The sequence below is a fragment of the Poeciliopsis prolifica genome, unplaced genomic scaffold (assembly GCF_027474105.1).
Source record: "Poeciliopsis prolifica strain line A6 unplaced genomic scaffold, Auburn_PproV2 SCAFFOLD206, whole genome shotgun sequence".
Lineage (NCBI taxonomy): Eukaryota > Metazoa > Chordata > Actinopteri > Cyprinodontiformes > Poeciliidae > Poeciliopsis > Poeciliopsis prolifica.
In genome coordinates, this window is record NW_026562581.1 from 33,305 (window position 1) to 49,207 (window position 15,903).

Genomic DNA, 15,903 nt, shown 5'->3' on the forward strand with positions numbered 1-15,903 from the left:
GTCATTTTTCTACCATTAATTTGACAAGAAGAAAAGGAGGAGAAACAGCAGGAGGAGGAAGAGGAGGAAGAGAAACAGAAGGAGGAAGAGGAGGAGGAGAAACAGAAGGAGGAAGAGGAGGAGAGGAACGCAGCAGCGCTCAGACCCGCAGCGCGTCGCCGGTGTCGATCATGCCTCTGTCCGGGAAAGTGGCTCTGGTGACCGGAGGAGCTCAGGGCATCGGGAGGGCAGTGGTCCAGTCTCTGCTGAAGAGCTCGGCAAAGGTTGGGTTTGCTCCAAGGTTCGGTTCCGACTCGGGAGCCTTCACGTTCTGCTCGGTCTGCAGCTGCTTTCTGCTCACATCTAACTTTTTCCTGCTTTCAAAGCTTCTGGTCGAACTTTCTGCCGAACTGGTTCTGGTTCTGGTAAATGACGCGCAGCGCAGCTTTTAGAGAAGTCTGCATGTTTCTGCAAAGTTTCCTTCACACATGCAGAGAAACAAGATCAGAACCGGATCACCAGCAGAACTTGTGAAACCACAAGTTTGATAAAACCGAACCGGCTTCTTGCTCTGCTGATGCTCCGATCCCCTCCGTCTCAGACCCGGTCCCGCGGTCCCGCTGGACCCGGTCCCGCGGTCCCGCTGGACCCGGTCCCGCGGTCCCGCTGGACCCGGTCCCGCTGGACCCGGTCCCGCGGTCCCGCTGGACCCGTTCCGGTAATGATAATAGTAATTGCTGAAAGGAAACATCAATTTCGAAAAAAGTTTAAAAATGTTATTTAAAAAATGTGTTTTTGCGCCAAGAGGAATCAAACCGGATGTATTTGGTTAAACACTTCTCCCGCCTCATTTAAATCACTGATCAACAACCGGAAGCTGCTACTGGTGAAAACCACAAAGAAGACGACAGGAAGTAGGAGGAGTATTTAGTTGTTTTTCTGGAACTGTGGCAGCTGCAGTTCATAAACTCTTCTGTAAAATGACCACAATTTCTCCAAAACAAGGAGGCGGGGCTTGTCGCCCCAATGTCTCCTCTGATTGGCTGAATTATGAACAATCTCATCTTACAGCCTCATCAGCAGCTGCCATGATTTTTAATCTCATTTCATATTTAATGGAAACACCATAATTGCATTAGCAACATATGAACAAAGATTTGTAATGGAAACACAGCAACGTTTAAATCTGATTTATTTATATAAAATAAAATACAGGTAAAGTTCACAATGTCAGCATGTTTTTACTCAAGTAAAATAAACATTAAGAATGAATCAACTGAAAAGTATTTGGTGAAAATTACAGCAATGCTTTTGCTTCAGCCAACTGTCACTTCCTTTCGATCAAACAGACTTAGGTGCTTTATGTAGCTAAAAAGATATCATTATTTTAAAGCATTTAAAGATGGCTGTGTTGATGTAAGAGAGAGAAAATTCTCTGTTATGGGAAAATCCTAAATCAGATGCGAACCCAGCTTTTGGGTCCTGGTCCTGCAGGTGGCCGTTGTGGACCTGAACAAGACGGTGGGGGAGCAGCTCCAGGCCCAGCTGGACGCCGACTTCGGGGAGGAACGGAGCGCGTTCATCCAGTGTGATGTCACAGAAGGCGACGCTCTGAGAGGTGAGGAAGAGGAGCAAATATGATGAAGCTGCACTTCCTCTACAGGAAACAGGAAGTGATGCGGCACTGAGTCATTTCTGGATTTCTACACTAAATTTGGCTGAACTGAAACGCTTCAGTGGTGCAGGTGTTAGCAGAGAAAAAATGGAGGTTAACCTTTAAGTCATATTTAAAACTAAAATTATTTAGTTAACCAGCTGAATATTGATCTGTGTTAGCTTAGCGCTTAGCCGTAATATTTAGAAATGAAACTATGACTGAAAACTGAACTTCATGTTGATGACAGGATGAATAACCGTCATCAGTTTTTCATCCTGATTATTCATGCTGTCATACGGTAAGCCCCGAGGGTCAGACACTGTGCCGTTTGCTCCGGCCGGATCCGTCTGCAGAGGTTCCTGCGGATCGGACCCGACCCGGGAACCGGCTGCTGTCTCACAGTGGAATGCTGCAAATGTTGCTACTTGCCAGTTTTCCCACCTCAGGTTTGCCCCTGGGGCTGTTTACACAGAGCAGATAATCAACCCCTCGCTGCCAAACATCCTGTCGTTATCTGTTCCCCCTCCGGCGCCGTGTGTCCCGGCGCCGCCTGAAAACTCCTCCTGGTGGGATCCGCAGCGCGTTCTGTGGAGGCCCGTTCGGTCCAGGAAGCAGAACCGCTTTACAGATGACCAGGAGTTCATCTGTAAACAGTTGATCAGTTATTAATAACTGTTTATTATGCATTAATTAAGGCTGAGAGGGAGAAAACATCCACTGGTTTCTGGCCCCAACAGTGAGACAAATTCACTTTCACCCTGGAAGTTTCAGGTCTGACCTTTGACCTCCGAACATCAGATTTTACAAGTAAAACCATAAATCATAATCAGGTCTTCAGATAAGATTTTTAGCATTACTTAATTCACCCAGTTTAGATCCAGCTGCTGCTGGAGCCTAGAGAACAAAAGTAAAACGTACAAAAACAAACAGTTTCTCCAGTCAGGATCACAAGAGAAGCCTAAATGTTACATTAGCATTAGCATCATTTAGCAAACATTAGCTGCGTCCAGCAGCGTTAGTCCAACCCGTTTGGATTGTTGTTGGTTTGCTGCCATGACTGTAACTCACTGCAGCTAAAAACTAACCAAACCAAACAATTCAAACAAAATAAATAAAATAAAACAGCTTCCAGCCCAGAGTGGCAAACATTGCCCCCCGTGCCCCTCATGCCCTCATCGTCTCTGTCTCCCTGGACAGACGCCTTCCAGAGAACGGTGGACCAGTTTGGACGCCTGGACATCGTCATCAACAACGCCGGCATCAACAACGAGAAGAACTGGGAGAAAACTATCCAGGTCAACCTGGTAAGAACCGGCAGGCGACCCGGATCACAACCTACCAACACCAGAACGATCTTACAGCAGCCGAATTAGAATCAGTTTAAACGTTTAAAGGAAAACCAGAACAAACATTTAGAAACATCACATCATCTGCATAAAATGGGATTTTGTCAACATGTCTGGAAATAAGAGCTGATCCAGTCACAGCTAAAGGCATCAGGATGTTTCCACACATCGCAGCTCTACAGCCACGTTTAGGGACATTTAGGACCCAACAGCCAGCAGGAAGTAGGCAGGACCATCAGCCACGAGCCTTCACTCATAAAAAACACAGATATGAAAAGAGACGTAAAAATACAGCCGGTTGGGTCGAACCGGAGCTGAACAGAACCAGAAAAACAGAACCGACTGAACAAAAAGGAAACATAAAACTGTCAGAATGAAAAGTCTGAACTGGATGTTCTGGCTGGTTCTGAACTCTTTCTTCAGTTCATTTCATCATCACTAGAACCGGGTCGGACCTCTTACTGCAGTCCTGGAGGGCCGAAGTCCTGCAGCTTTTAGATGAGCCTCAGGCTCATTACCTGGACCAGAACCAGGACCAGGAACTGGACCAGGACATGGACCTGGGTCCTTAATGACCTAATCGTTCTGTCCAGGTGGGGCAGCAGAGGCACCGGCCCTCCAGGACTGGACTTTGACACCTTGGTGCTTTCAGAACCTTTTGGTTCTGATCAATTTTTGGGAGATTCTGACAGCGTCTCGCTCAGACTGGTTGGCTGAGAACCTCCTGGTCCAAAACAACCCAAAGATGTTCTGTCGGACTTTCTGTGTGTGGAGTTCAGAGAGAATCATTTGGACCGTCAGACTCATAAACCCAGAACCTGGATGAACCTCTGGGATCAGAACCAGGACCCGGCCTGCTCTTCGGTTTTCTGTAGAGGAAGTCCTCCTGTTCTGGGCTTCAGTGAAGAAGCGATAAATGAAATAATCCATTTCATCACTTCCTGTTTCAATAAAGTGTTTCCTCTTCCTGCACCGAGCCGATCAGAACCTCATCTGAAAGGATTTCACTGGAAACCTCAGAGCTCATTCTGAAGGCTTCTGGCTCCACTGGTCCTGATCCTCGTTCCAGCTCTGTTGGCCTTCTTAAGGTCATGTCACAGCATCCACTTTGACTAGGCCACTGCAAAGCCTCCATGCTGTTTTGAAGAGGTGGGGTCTGTTTTGGATCACTTCCTGGTTCTGGAGGTCGCTCATTCTCCTTCAGCAGAATGACTCCCAGGAAGTGGAACATCCCTGGTCCTCATGCTGCCACCACCGTGCTTCCCTGCTGGTTTTGTTCCTTCCAGGCCGTCGCTCACTTTCTAAACGTTCAGCTTTTCCCAGATTATTTTCCAGAAGTCTGGAGGATCATCACAATGTTCTGAAAAAACTGAGAAGTGTGGAAATGGAGGCCTGACCTCTGACCTGGTTTTCTTTTCTTTGGATCCTGATTCCAGAATGTTGACCCAAGGTCAGAGGTCATCTGAGCATGAATGTCTGACTTGTTTCAGTTGTGTTTTCAATAAGTTTCCGCCTTGTGTTCTGGTTGCCGATCATATCAGCAGCTCGATGTTGCTTTTGTCGTTGCTGACGGCTTCCTGAGGAAACCGCAGCCTCTGGTATCGCCTCTTATCAGAAGTGTCGCCTTTCATGACTTCCTGTCCCAATAGCGCCGACTTTAACTGCTTCTTCTTCTTCTCTGCTTTATCTGCAGACCTCAGTGATAAAGGGAACCTACTTGGCCCTGGAGCACATGAGCAAAGAGTTCGGCAAGGAAGGAGGAACCATCATCAACGTCCTCCATGGCAGGTAATGCTGGTACGGTGAGGGAGCCACAGATACCGGGGCCCCTCCAGCGAATCCCGGGCCCCTACGGACCCCCAGAGGGGCCCAAGGTCTGTCACAGGGGCGATTTGTTTTGCTCTCTGCGCCGTTGTAATTGTCTCTGGGTGTAAATAAAGTTTTTCTTGAATGGAGATTGCTGGGGCCTGAGAGCTGACCCAGTGCATTGTGGGAAAGAAAATGGGCCTGAAACTAACAGCAGGGATCTTTAACCTGATCAGTCTGTGAAAAAAGGGTCAAAGGTCAGCAGGCCGACTGCAGAGATAAACGCCTGCTGCTGCTCAGGCAGACATGATGAAGCTGAAATCTTCCTCCTCATCGCCACTGGGCCTCAGGACAGGAAATGTCCTAATCTGTGTTATCTGATAACTTCCTGTGTGGTCGCGCACTGCGGCGGGTTCGACTCCCGGCCCTCTCTGTCATATAAGGGACACTGGAGCCTGCAAAAGCCCCTGGAGGGGAAAAAACAAAAACTTCCTGTGTGGTCGACGTTCTGCTGCAGTTCAGATCGCTGTGACCTCTGACCCCACTGGTGTTCACTCCTCTTCAGCGCAGCAGGAAGGGTCGGATTCGACCCATAAGAGCTGCTCTTTAAAACTCACTCGTCAAGAGAAAACATGCAATTCAGGACAAAATCTGGAGTTTTCACTTTCATCCTTGGAAACAGAAACACGATTTGATAAAAAATTCTTCCAAATTTGAATCCAGATGGTTTGACTGACGTCCTCCTCTAACATTGAACCTGATTAATTTCAACATCAAGTCGTCTTCATGTCTGAACACGAACCAAACAGAGGAGTTGGTGCAGAACGGGTCGGGTTCGGGGCTCCCACCGGCTACAGTTTCCCACTAAGGAGAGTTTTTGATCCTGAGGCGATGAAACCAGTGATGTTTCCTGCAGCAGCTCATCTAAACTCAAACTGTCTGGAAATGTCAGACTTTCCTCCAGTGTATCATAAGCCTGGCAGGCTGCCAGGCTCCACGGCCCCCACCAGGCTGCGCCGTTTATCAGAAACGCTTCACAGTTGAACTCCTCAGCGGCGCCTCTCACTCAAACCGGTTCCTCTGGAAGGTTCCAGCAGAGCCGGTTTACTGGAAGTAATGGTTCAGAATCCTGAACTTCAGGTACAGAAGAGTCACTGAGTGCATCTACTTCCTGAATGCAGAATAATCTGTGTGTGAGGTTTGCGGTTCTCATCACGCTCTCAGCCTTGGCTGTAGGAGGCACTCGCATCCCCACAGCATTAAAACCATAAAATCCTAGACGCTCTGAACATTTCACTGTCGGATCAGATTTATTCCTAGATATATGCTGATAGAAGACAGGTTTATAGTTCATGCATTTGAAGCATAAGGACCAATCACAGCAGCTGGATCGCCGCCTCCTTTCACTCAAACCTGAATGAATATTTACATCAACATCCTGTGAGGAATCATGTTTCTTTCCAGAGTTTTTTTTTTAATCACAGCAGGAGTTGTGTTGTGGAAAATGTATTTCAATAACAGAACTACCAGGTCATAATTCCTGTCAACTTTGGACATTTTAACACAAAAACGCGATTTTAGACATGATGGGCATCAAAACTCTGAACTCGACCAGAACCGGCTTTTACTTCAGAGGGACAGTTTGTCTTTGCAGATGATATTCAGACGGATGTGACACCTTTACCCATTTTATGCAGAGAACTGAAATGGAGGACGCTTGGGTTTCCCAATGACCCAGTTTATGACAAATAGAGAAACATTTTAATTTTAGGCAACATGATTCACCTAACTGTAAAAATTAAAGTGACAGAAAAACTATCATTTAGTCACCACTGTAACTTTATAGTTGAAAGACTCTTAAGATTGATAGAAAATAAGGCAGAAAAAATTAAATATTAATGGCACCTTTTCCCCAAACCAGGGCACAACGAGAAATGTCCAGTTATATCAATATATAGTAACACAGTCAGTTTGTTACTCACGACCTCCGGCAGGCCTGAAGGAAACAGCGAGGAATGAAATCCAAAAACATGGAGAGCGTTTAAATTCCGTGGTTCTTTCCTCCCGACGGCCATTGAACGCAGCAGAACCGAGGGGCTGAAGCGGCTAGCTCACTTAGCTTAGCTCAAAGCTCGTCTCCTTCCGTCTGTCTCCTCTCGTCGATCTCGCGTCGACCAAGCTCCTCCAACTTCTCCCGACCCGTCCTCTCCCGTGTTTTGTCCGGTTTTCTCTCCCTGGAGTCTGTATTTCCTCACTTCTTGTCCGGTCGCCTCAGCTCCGGTCTCCACCATCACGGTTCTCCTCTCCTTCTTCCTCCCGCCTCCTCTTCTCTCAACCAATCACGAGTCACGCACCGAACGCACTGTCTCAATGACCAATCAAATGGCAAAGTCAAATAAAATACACGGCGCATCTTACGTCACGCGACTTCTTTACATAAGATGATGCGCTTAGTCGATTTCTAAATAATATCATTTTAATTACTAAGTAAGCTAATTACTTAATAATTACATTAACCCTTTATCTTATTTGGTATTAAAGTAAAGAAAATACCAGTGTGTTTATTTCAGAACCAAAATATAAAATCCACAAAGATCACCAATATTAGGCATTAGTAAATAAACGTTTACTTTTAATATATTTGTGTCCTGTCTTGAACTTTGTAAGATTTCTATCAACCTCAACATATAGGAGCAAATTACAATAGCCTCAGTTTACCACGTGGTCACACATATTTCCTGATCAGAAAACCTGCAGCTGAAGGAAAAGAAAGCAGAACCAGAGCGACCCACTCCTCCGTCTGTAGGAACCTCTGTGACCTTTAACCCACGTGAGCGTGTCTGTGTCCCAGAATTTCCCCTGATGCTGTGGTTTCAGCAGGAGAGGATGGAAACCGGCAGTAGGATGTTTCCAGGTTTTCTGGAGCATCAGGGGTTTTTCCAGGTAGTTCCAGTCTGAGTTAACCATCAGGTGAAAAACATCCTGGATGAACCTGAACTCATCGCTTTTCATGGTTTCAGGTTCTTTCCAGCCTGGTTCAGATCCGTATCCTGACCCTCACAACCTGGAAACTTCAGGAACATTCCTGTGACGAACACGGACGAGTCCAAACCTGGACAAATACCTGGAAGCTCAGAGCTTTAGGGAAGGAATTCATGTTTACAGAGATGTCCGTCATTGGACCCGAGTGGATGAGGCTCCTGATTTTTCCAGTCTTCCCTCAGTTCACCTGAACTCTGATCTGCCAGGTTCACAGTCAGAGGTTGTAAACTAAAGAAAAATGGTGCTGATTTGAGGTTTTACTTTCCGTCTGGTCCAAGAGGTGAGCAGCGACATTCTCCTGAAGGACTGAGAGCGACTCAACATATTCCTGAAAGCTTAAAGGCCAGATTTGCTGCTGCCTTCCTACGGCGGCGGCGGCTTGCTGCAACCCGCCTGCTGACATTCATGAGCTTTTGATCCGGCCACGATAATCAGAAACAACAGAGGATCTTATCAGCACACACAAACAGCTGCTGGAGGCTGGGTGGATGTGTCCGGGTGGAAATAGTCACAGAGATGTTTCACTGAAAACAGATTTCTGTGCTGAGCTGCAGCCGTCAGCTGGAGATGATCCCAAGGAAGCCGAGGCAGTTCTGAGATGCGCTAACGCTAAAGCAACGTTCATAAAAATGTGTTCAGCTGAGGCTAAAGCGCTATCTCCACGTGACGTGTAGCATAATGCTAAAACGCTATCTCCACGTGACGTGTAGCATAATGCTAAAGCGCTATCCTGGTGTGACGTGTAGCATAAGGCTAAAGCGCTATCCTGGTGTGACGTGTAGCATAAGGCTAAAGCGCTATCCTGGTGTGACGTGTAGCATAAGGCTAAAGCGCTATCCCAATGTGACGTGTAGCATAATGCTAAAGCGCTATCCCAATGTGACGTGTAGCATAATGCTAAAGCGCTATCCCAATGTGACGTGTAGCATAATGCTAAAGCGCTATCCTGGTGTGACGTGTAGCATAATGCTAAAGCGCTATCCTGGTGTGACGTGTAGCATAATGCTAAAGCGCTATCCCAATGTGACGTGTAGCATAATGCTAAAGCGCTATCCCAATGTGATGTGTAGCATAATGCTAAAGCGCTATCCCAATGTGACGTGTAGCATAATGCTAAAGCGCTATCCCAATGTGACGTGTAGCATAATGTTAAGCGCTATCCCAATGTGACGTGTAGCATAATGCTAAAGCGCTATCCAGGTGTGACGTGTAGCATAATGCTAAAGCGCTATCCTGGTGTGACGTGTAGCATAAGGCTAACGCGCTATCCCAATGTGACGTGTAGCATAATGCTAAAGCGCTATCCCAATGTGACGTGTAGCATAATGCTAAAGCGCTATCCCAATGTGACGTGTAGCATAATGCTAAATCGTTATCCCAATGTGACGTGTAGCATAATGCTAAAGCGCTATCCCAATGTGACGTGTAGCATAATGCTAAAGCGCTATCCCAATGTGACGTGTAGCATAATGCTAAAGCGCTATCCCAATGTGACGTGTAGCATAATGCTAAAGCGCTATCCCAATGTGACGTGTAGCATAATGCTAAAGCGCTATCCCATGTGACGTGTAGCATAATGCTAAAGCGCTATCCCAATGTGACGTGTAGCATAATGCTAAATCGTTATCCCAATGTGACGTGTAGCATAATGCTAAAGCGCTATCCCAATGTGACGTGTAGCATAATGCTAAAGCGCTATCCCAATGTGACGTGTAGCATAATGCTAAAGCGCTATCCCAATGTGACGTGTAGCATAATGCTAAAGCGCTATCCCAATGTGACGTGTAGCATAATGCTAAAGCGCTATCCCAATGTGGACGTGTAGCATAATGCTAAAGCGCTATTCCGGTGTGACGTATAGCATAATGCTGCAGGAAGAACTGATCTACTTTTTCGCTTCTGATACGATATCAATATCTCAGGTTTATTATCGGCCAATTCTGAACAGATAAACATTGACTTAGAACGTTTATTTTTTAAAACAGGCAGATGGACTGAATTACATATTTATTTGATAACTGCAGCAGTAGGCGCTTAAAGACAACAACCGCTAGTCAATTGAATCCATTCAGGAGAAAGAAGCTCAACTGAATCAAACAGCTGATTATCTTTCCAGATAACCCCCGGTTTCCATCCTCTCCTGCTGAAACCACAGCATCTGGCCAAACGTAAAAATAAACAGAAGCAAAGATTTCAGATGGTTCAGAAAATGAAGTTAATAATTCTAAATATAACCTAAAATAAAGCATGACACCACTCAAACATGGAGCTACACCGAATAGATCCGCCTTTATGGGTCAGAGTCTTGGTGACCTGATCTAGAAGTGTGTCGCCTGTGCAGGTGATGCGGCCTGAAGGCTCCGGCTGAATCTCTGGTTTTTCTCCTCCAGCATTCCTCCACTCCCCCCATCAGCCCGTCTACACGGCCACCAAACACGGAGTGATCGGCTTCTCCCGAGCGATGGCGGTGAGCGGAGCGCGGCGTGAGTCGGCCGTCTGCCAGCAGGTTTCAGGTCAGCAGCTGTGTGTCTGTGCCTCCGCAGGACGCCGCCGCTCAGGACGACTACGGCGTCCGCATCAACGTCCTGTGTCCCGCCTTCGTCGACACGCCGCTGCTGCACACCGTGGAGGACGAGGACAACATGGGGAAGTTCGTCAAGTTCAAGGACGACTTCAAGCACAGCATGAACAAGTTTGGGGTTCTACAGTAAGTCCAGCCGAGCCGGGTTCCGTCCTGAGTCCAGAACCCGGCATCAGATAAATGTGAATGAATCCAGATTATGTACTGGAGCTTCAGAACTCATCATCATTGGCTGCAGTCGGTTCCTCTGGTCTGCGGCTGTTTCTGGGGATTCCTGACCGTTCTTCCACATTTGTGAGGTCACACACTGATGTGGGACGAGAAGGCCTGGCTCTCAGTCTCTGCTGTGATTCATTCCAAAGGCTTTGCGGCGGGTTGAGGTCAGGACTCTGAGCCAAGCTGCCCATCGGGTCTTTCTGGACCTGATCCATAACGGGTCCAGATCCAAACTGGAACCTCAGCCCACAGCATGATCCCTCCTCCACCAAACTTTACACTTGGCAACCTGGCAGCATTCAGCCTGCAGGCCCAGGGCTTCGTTTACTCACCTGATTCCCCACCTGGAGGGGTTTTGTTCACCCACGATGCCCCTAAATAAAGTCCAGAGACGGGTCCAGTCAGCCTGGAGATTCTGAGGGGTTCAGGTGACCCGGCTCGGTTCCATGAGTGAACCCGGTTCCAGTTGGGTTGGCGCCGGAGCCGCTGTGTCAGTGCAGCAGTTTCACATCCAGGATAAAAACCTGCAGCTTCAGTTCTGGTTCTGGGTCGGACCATCAGAACCATCCTGTCCGTGTTCAACCCAAACCGGCTGCAGTCGGGCCTGTTGGTGCCACCAGAGCAGAGCCGGCTCAGTGGCAGCAGGTCGAAGGGAGGTTCTGGTTCTGATGAACCCAGAGAACCTCCTAGCGCTGGAGGCGCCGGCCCGTTTCAGACTGGATCCGGGTCCGGATCCGGCGGTTCTCCTGACGTTGTGTCTCTGTTTCCAGGCCGTCGCTCATTGCTGAAGGGATGATGAGGCTCATTTCGGACCCGAGCCTGAACGGCGCCGTGATGAAGATCACCTGCGCCAAGGGAATCCACTTCCACACGTACGAACCCATGTCGGCCTGACCTCCGACCCGCAGGAACCGCGACCCGATCAGAGGTTCTGGAAGCTAAACTGGAGCCGGGTCCTCGTAGAAACCTCAGCTCTTTTGGTTTCAGATGATTGTTTTAGAGAAATGTTGAAGATGGTTCTGTTCTGCTTCCTGTTTGGACTCAGCAAAGCAGAACCGCTTCCTGTGGAAACCAAAAGTCTGGAATCAGCTGATTTGACCAGAACCAGAACCACATGCTGATGCGAAGAAAACGGTTCTGGCCTGGTTCAGTCATGGACAACCAAACAGCTCCTAACTGTTCAGAAATGATCCGATTGGTACCAGGTTCTGTTGATACCAACAGAACCTGGTACCAACCTCAGGGTTTCTCCCAGTTTGTGTTCACCAGTTGCATTGTGGTCCAAATCTTTGCTTCGGTTCATCGCGGTTCTGCTCAGCTCTCTGAAGGTCTCACAACATTTTCATCAGGTGAAGGCCTGGACTTTGACTAGGCCACTGCAGCACTTTGATTCTCTTCTTCTTCAGCTGTGTTTGGATCGCGGTTCTGTTCTGACCCAGTTCAGACTGAGCTTCACTTTGGACTCCAGAATAGGTTTGGTTCTGTTGGAGTTCATTCATTCTGTCTCTGAGCTGCACCAGGTCCATTTACCAGCTCCAGAACCCGACCAGAACCCCTCAGGGAAAATCACCTTGAGAAATAATGAGATGTAAAAACAGGCTTTCATGGCGAAAGAAGATCGAATGTTAGAAGCCAAACTTGTCATAGAAACGGATCAGAACCAGAGTTACATTCTGGACGGAACCGGGTGAGGCAAAGACTGGAGGCCTGCGGTCCGATCAGCTTCAGGCTGCCACCAGGCACACATAAACATGGCTACGTGAGCTGCAGCGTGTAAGCAGACAGAACAGTTCAGAAGAACATCTCAACTGAGAGGAGAAACCAAAGCAAACGGAACTGAAGGTCAACAGAAAACAGGAAAATTCAATCAAAGATACTTTAATGATTCCAAAGGGAAATTAAATAAAAGCCTCATCGACCTCCAGGCCTGCAGGGGCGCCGAGTGTCTACTGATGAACAGGAGCAGCTGTGTTAGCAATGCTGATTCCAGACCAAGAACTCCAGGATTATTCAGTGACGGCTGGACTCACCTGGACTCACCTGGACTCACCTGTCAGATGGCCGCCGCTGTGGGAATGAAGCCAAAGAAAGAAGAAAATCATTTTTCTGGTTGTAGATTATAGTATAATCAGCTCTTATTTATAAAATTTAACTGGGTCTATTCTGGTTCTGGTTCTAGTTCTGTCACAAATCTCCAAACCAGAGGTTTTAAAAAAAGGATCCAAAGAATTTCTGCTTTTTGTGTGAACGAGTTCAGAAAGTTTTCTGTTGCTTTAAGGCTCTGTTGCTCCAGGGCGCCTCCATGTGGCCAGTAATTATCCAGTAATTATTGTGTTTTCAGGTAAAATCATCTCATTTATGTTAGAAAAACGTTTTATGTAATATTGTCTTCATAATGTTAAATTTTTCTAACTTGAGAAATGATATTAATGTTAATATAAATAAATGCTGCTTCGCTGCTGCTTCCTGTCTGACATGGTTCTGAGGTTCTGAGGTTCTGAGGTCCGGGCCGTGAGACGGTTCTGAGGTCCGGGTCGTGAGACGGTTCTGCCGGATCCACATGAGGGATTTTATCGTCCAAGCTGAAAGCAGCATGGAGGAAACGGCGTCAAAGCGCCGTGGAAACGCCAGCGCAGCTTTGTCTCACAGGTTGGATCCTCCAGCGCCTGAAATCTGAACTGCAACTTGGATTCGCCGACTTCCTGCCTCAGAACATTTAGATCCAGTCGATGCTGCGCCACAAATTCAGCCATGAAACCAAGAAATGAGCAGCAGGAAGTTCATCCTGCTGATCCAACCTCTGCTCTGGTGGAGCAGCGGTTCAGCTGTGGAGGCTGTCGCAGGTTCGATTCCTGGCCTGCTGACCTTTGCCCCATGTCTTCGCCCTGCTGTCAATTCAGTATCAAAGAAAGGCCAATAAAACCTTAAACCTGGACGAATCCTGTCAGCCTGCAGTTGCAGGTCGAACCAGAGCTGATCTGAAACATTATTTTAAAAAGCCTCAGAGAATCAGAACCAAATAAATCTGAAAGCTGATTCTTTAGTCTGGAACAAACTTAGAGAAAACTGCTGAAACTGATTCCTGGTGTGAGGACAGATCAGATTGTTCTCCATCCAGGGAAAAGCAGCCGGATGAGGCGTGTTGCCTTCAGGGTCCTCTGGTTTGCTGCACTTTCACCCAGACGGAGGGTTTTAAACGCGACGCTTCCCTTCCAGCATTTCCTCCTGGCTGAAGGTTGCAGGAGAACATGAGAGCAGCAGAAACTGTTCACACGGTCCAGTGGAAACCAGATCTGACCGCCTCACTCGGTTCTACTGGGACTAAAGCCGCAACTTGCTGCAGCTTTAGCTGCGGCGTTTCGCTGCAGCGAGCAAACGATCAGAACTGAACAGTGCAGTTCCCCTCCTGGCCTGAGGGGGCGTTGCACCAACAACCACTGAAGGAAACCAGGGAACTTTGGGCCGAACTTTAATATCTGCCATTAATACTGATGTTAAGATGAATTTACCAATATTTGACTTTATCAATGTTGATTAATCATCAGAATCGATTGATCTGATGATTACATAATTGTTTATTCAACAGATCTAAACTGAATCTGACTTTAAGACTTTGAAAAGTTCTTGTTTGATAAGATTATCTCAGATTATGCCAGTTCATCCTGGATTATTCTGGATTATCTCAGGATGCTCTAGCTGCTGGCCAGGAGCTGCTGGTCTGCAATAATCCAGGATAATCCAGGATAATCCCGGCCCGTCTCCTGTTTGTCTCTGCTGTCTTGGTTGCCGTCGTTAATCTCAGTGATGTCCCTTTGCTGTTCCAACTCGATGGCCGTCTTCCAAACCTGTGAGGTCAGCCTGAGGTCACCGGCTCTCGCTCAGAGGAGGAAGAGGAAGAGAAGAGGAAGAGGCTGCTTACATCTCCTCGCTGTTCCTTCCAGCCGCAGAACAATGAGCTCTAATGAAGTGTTTCCCCCTCGTTTCTCCTTCTGACAGGATGTTTAACTTCACACCCTCAGCCTAAACTGGACTGTGTTGAAGTGCATGCTCAGGTCAAAGGTCATGCTGTTGCACCGGCTGACAGCAGCCCCAGGATGAACGGGTCAGGGTTCATGTTTGGAGGGCTGTTAATCATAAAACTAGAGAAGAACTCCGTCGTTTCTCCTCCTGCTGAGTTTTCAAGAGGCTTCAGGCTGCAGAGGTCAAAGGTCAGAAACACAGAGGCTGAAGATGCTGATCATGATCGATCAGTTTCTGTTTTTGGTCTCCACGGAGCTGAAACCAGGAAATACTCACAGCATCTTCCACATTTTACGTTTCAGTTCTTTACTAAATTGGATCAAAGCTTTGATTTAAAATATGTTAAAATCTTCGTGTCAATAATTTAATAATCACTTCCTGTGTTTCAGTGGCTCCTTCAGGTTGCTTAATCCTGGTTCCTCTTTTTTATTGCTGATGTTTTTCAAAGCTGCCAAATGAAACTTTTAACCAAAAAACAGGAATTAGTTTAGTTTTGGCTCAGAGCGTCAGACTGTAAAACACAGACAAGACCAGCTGGCGCCCCCTGCAGGAAGGAAGGTGCCACAGCAAGAACAAAGTCTGACCCTCCTGGACTGGACTAGACTAAACTGGACTGGACCAAATAAATTATATTTTAACAAGGAACCTGTGGTGGAAAATTACTAGAAGTTTAACTTCTGCTGGTAGTTCCGCTCTCCGGACGCAGACTGAACATAGTACTAAAATGTGAATCCATATTTCGCTAGGAAGACTCCCAGGTTTCTGCCACCAGTTTTCCATCTAACAGCATCAGGGTGAGCACCGGTCCTGGAGATACTGCAATACCAGGTCGATGCGTGGAGTGGACGGAGCAAAACCTGTTCCAAAAATCAATTTAATATATGGTCCCCGGATAGGGGACGTATCAGAAACTGATAAGAACAGATTTTTTTTCTTTCGAAAAAAGCTTTTTGTTTCTCGGAACAGTCAAAATCTTTGCATTTATGCAGTTATACAGAGAATTTCTTCTCGGTTCGGAACATTTTACATTTAATGGCTCAGAAAACAATCAGTGTCAGTGGAAAATGTTGTTCCAAAGTCACTGAAATCGTTTTTACAGAAGAAAACAAAGATAAAGGAACAGAATCGATCTAAAAGACCTGCTGGGAAAAAGACCGACTTGTTCATTTCTGGTCACGTGACACGCTTGTGTCCTATAGAAAGTCTGGAGGTTAAAACACGTTTAAAATGTTTTCTCCTTGGACGTTTAAATATAA

At 47.0% G+C, this 15,903-nt stretch overlaps 1 protein-coding gene and 1 pseudogene across 1 annotated transcript; one reads left to right on the forward strand and one right to left on the reverse strand.

The window, feature by feature from the left end:
• Positions 1-123: 123 nt before the first annotated feature.
• Positions 124-12,105, forward strand: LOC129356889 (15-hydroxyprostaglandin dehydrogenase [NAD(+)]-like). Its single transcript, XM_055026430.1, has 7 exons — positions 124-263; positions 1,474-1,597; positions 2,834-2,940; positions 4,676-4,766; positions 10,221-10,297; positions 10,374-10,537; positions 11,398-12,105. Exons 1-7 carry the CDS (start codon positions 171-173, stop codon positions 11,519-11,521), a joined length of 780 nt encoding a protein of 259 aa, XP_054882405.1. The 5' UTR covers positions 124-170; the 3' UTR covers positions 11,522-12,105.
• A 3,333-nt stretch (positions 12,106-15,438) lies between these two features.
• On the reverse strand, positions 15,439-15,597 carry LOC129356896 (U2 spliceosomal RNA; annotated as a pseudogene).
• Between the last annotated feature and the right edge of the window lie 306 nt (positions 15,598-15,903).

What these genes read in the sequence shown, in the direction of transcription:
- LOC129356889 (XM_055026430.1), top strand. Translation starts at nt 171, where the DNA reads ATGCCTCTGTCCGGGAAAGTGGCTCTGGTGACCGGAGGAGCTCAGGGC. An exon ending in TGCTGAAGAGCTCGGCAAAG is followed by an intron (nt 264 to 1,473) that starts GTTGGGTTTGCT and finishes CTGGTCCTGCAG; the next exon opens with GTGGCCGTTGTGGACCTGAA. An exon ending in CATCATCAACGTCCTCCATG is followed by an intron (nt 4,767 to 10,220) that starts GCAGGTAATGCT and finishes TTTCTCCTCCAG; the next exon opens with CATTCCTCCACTCCCCCCAT.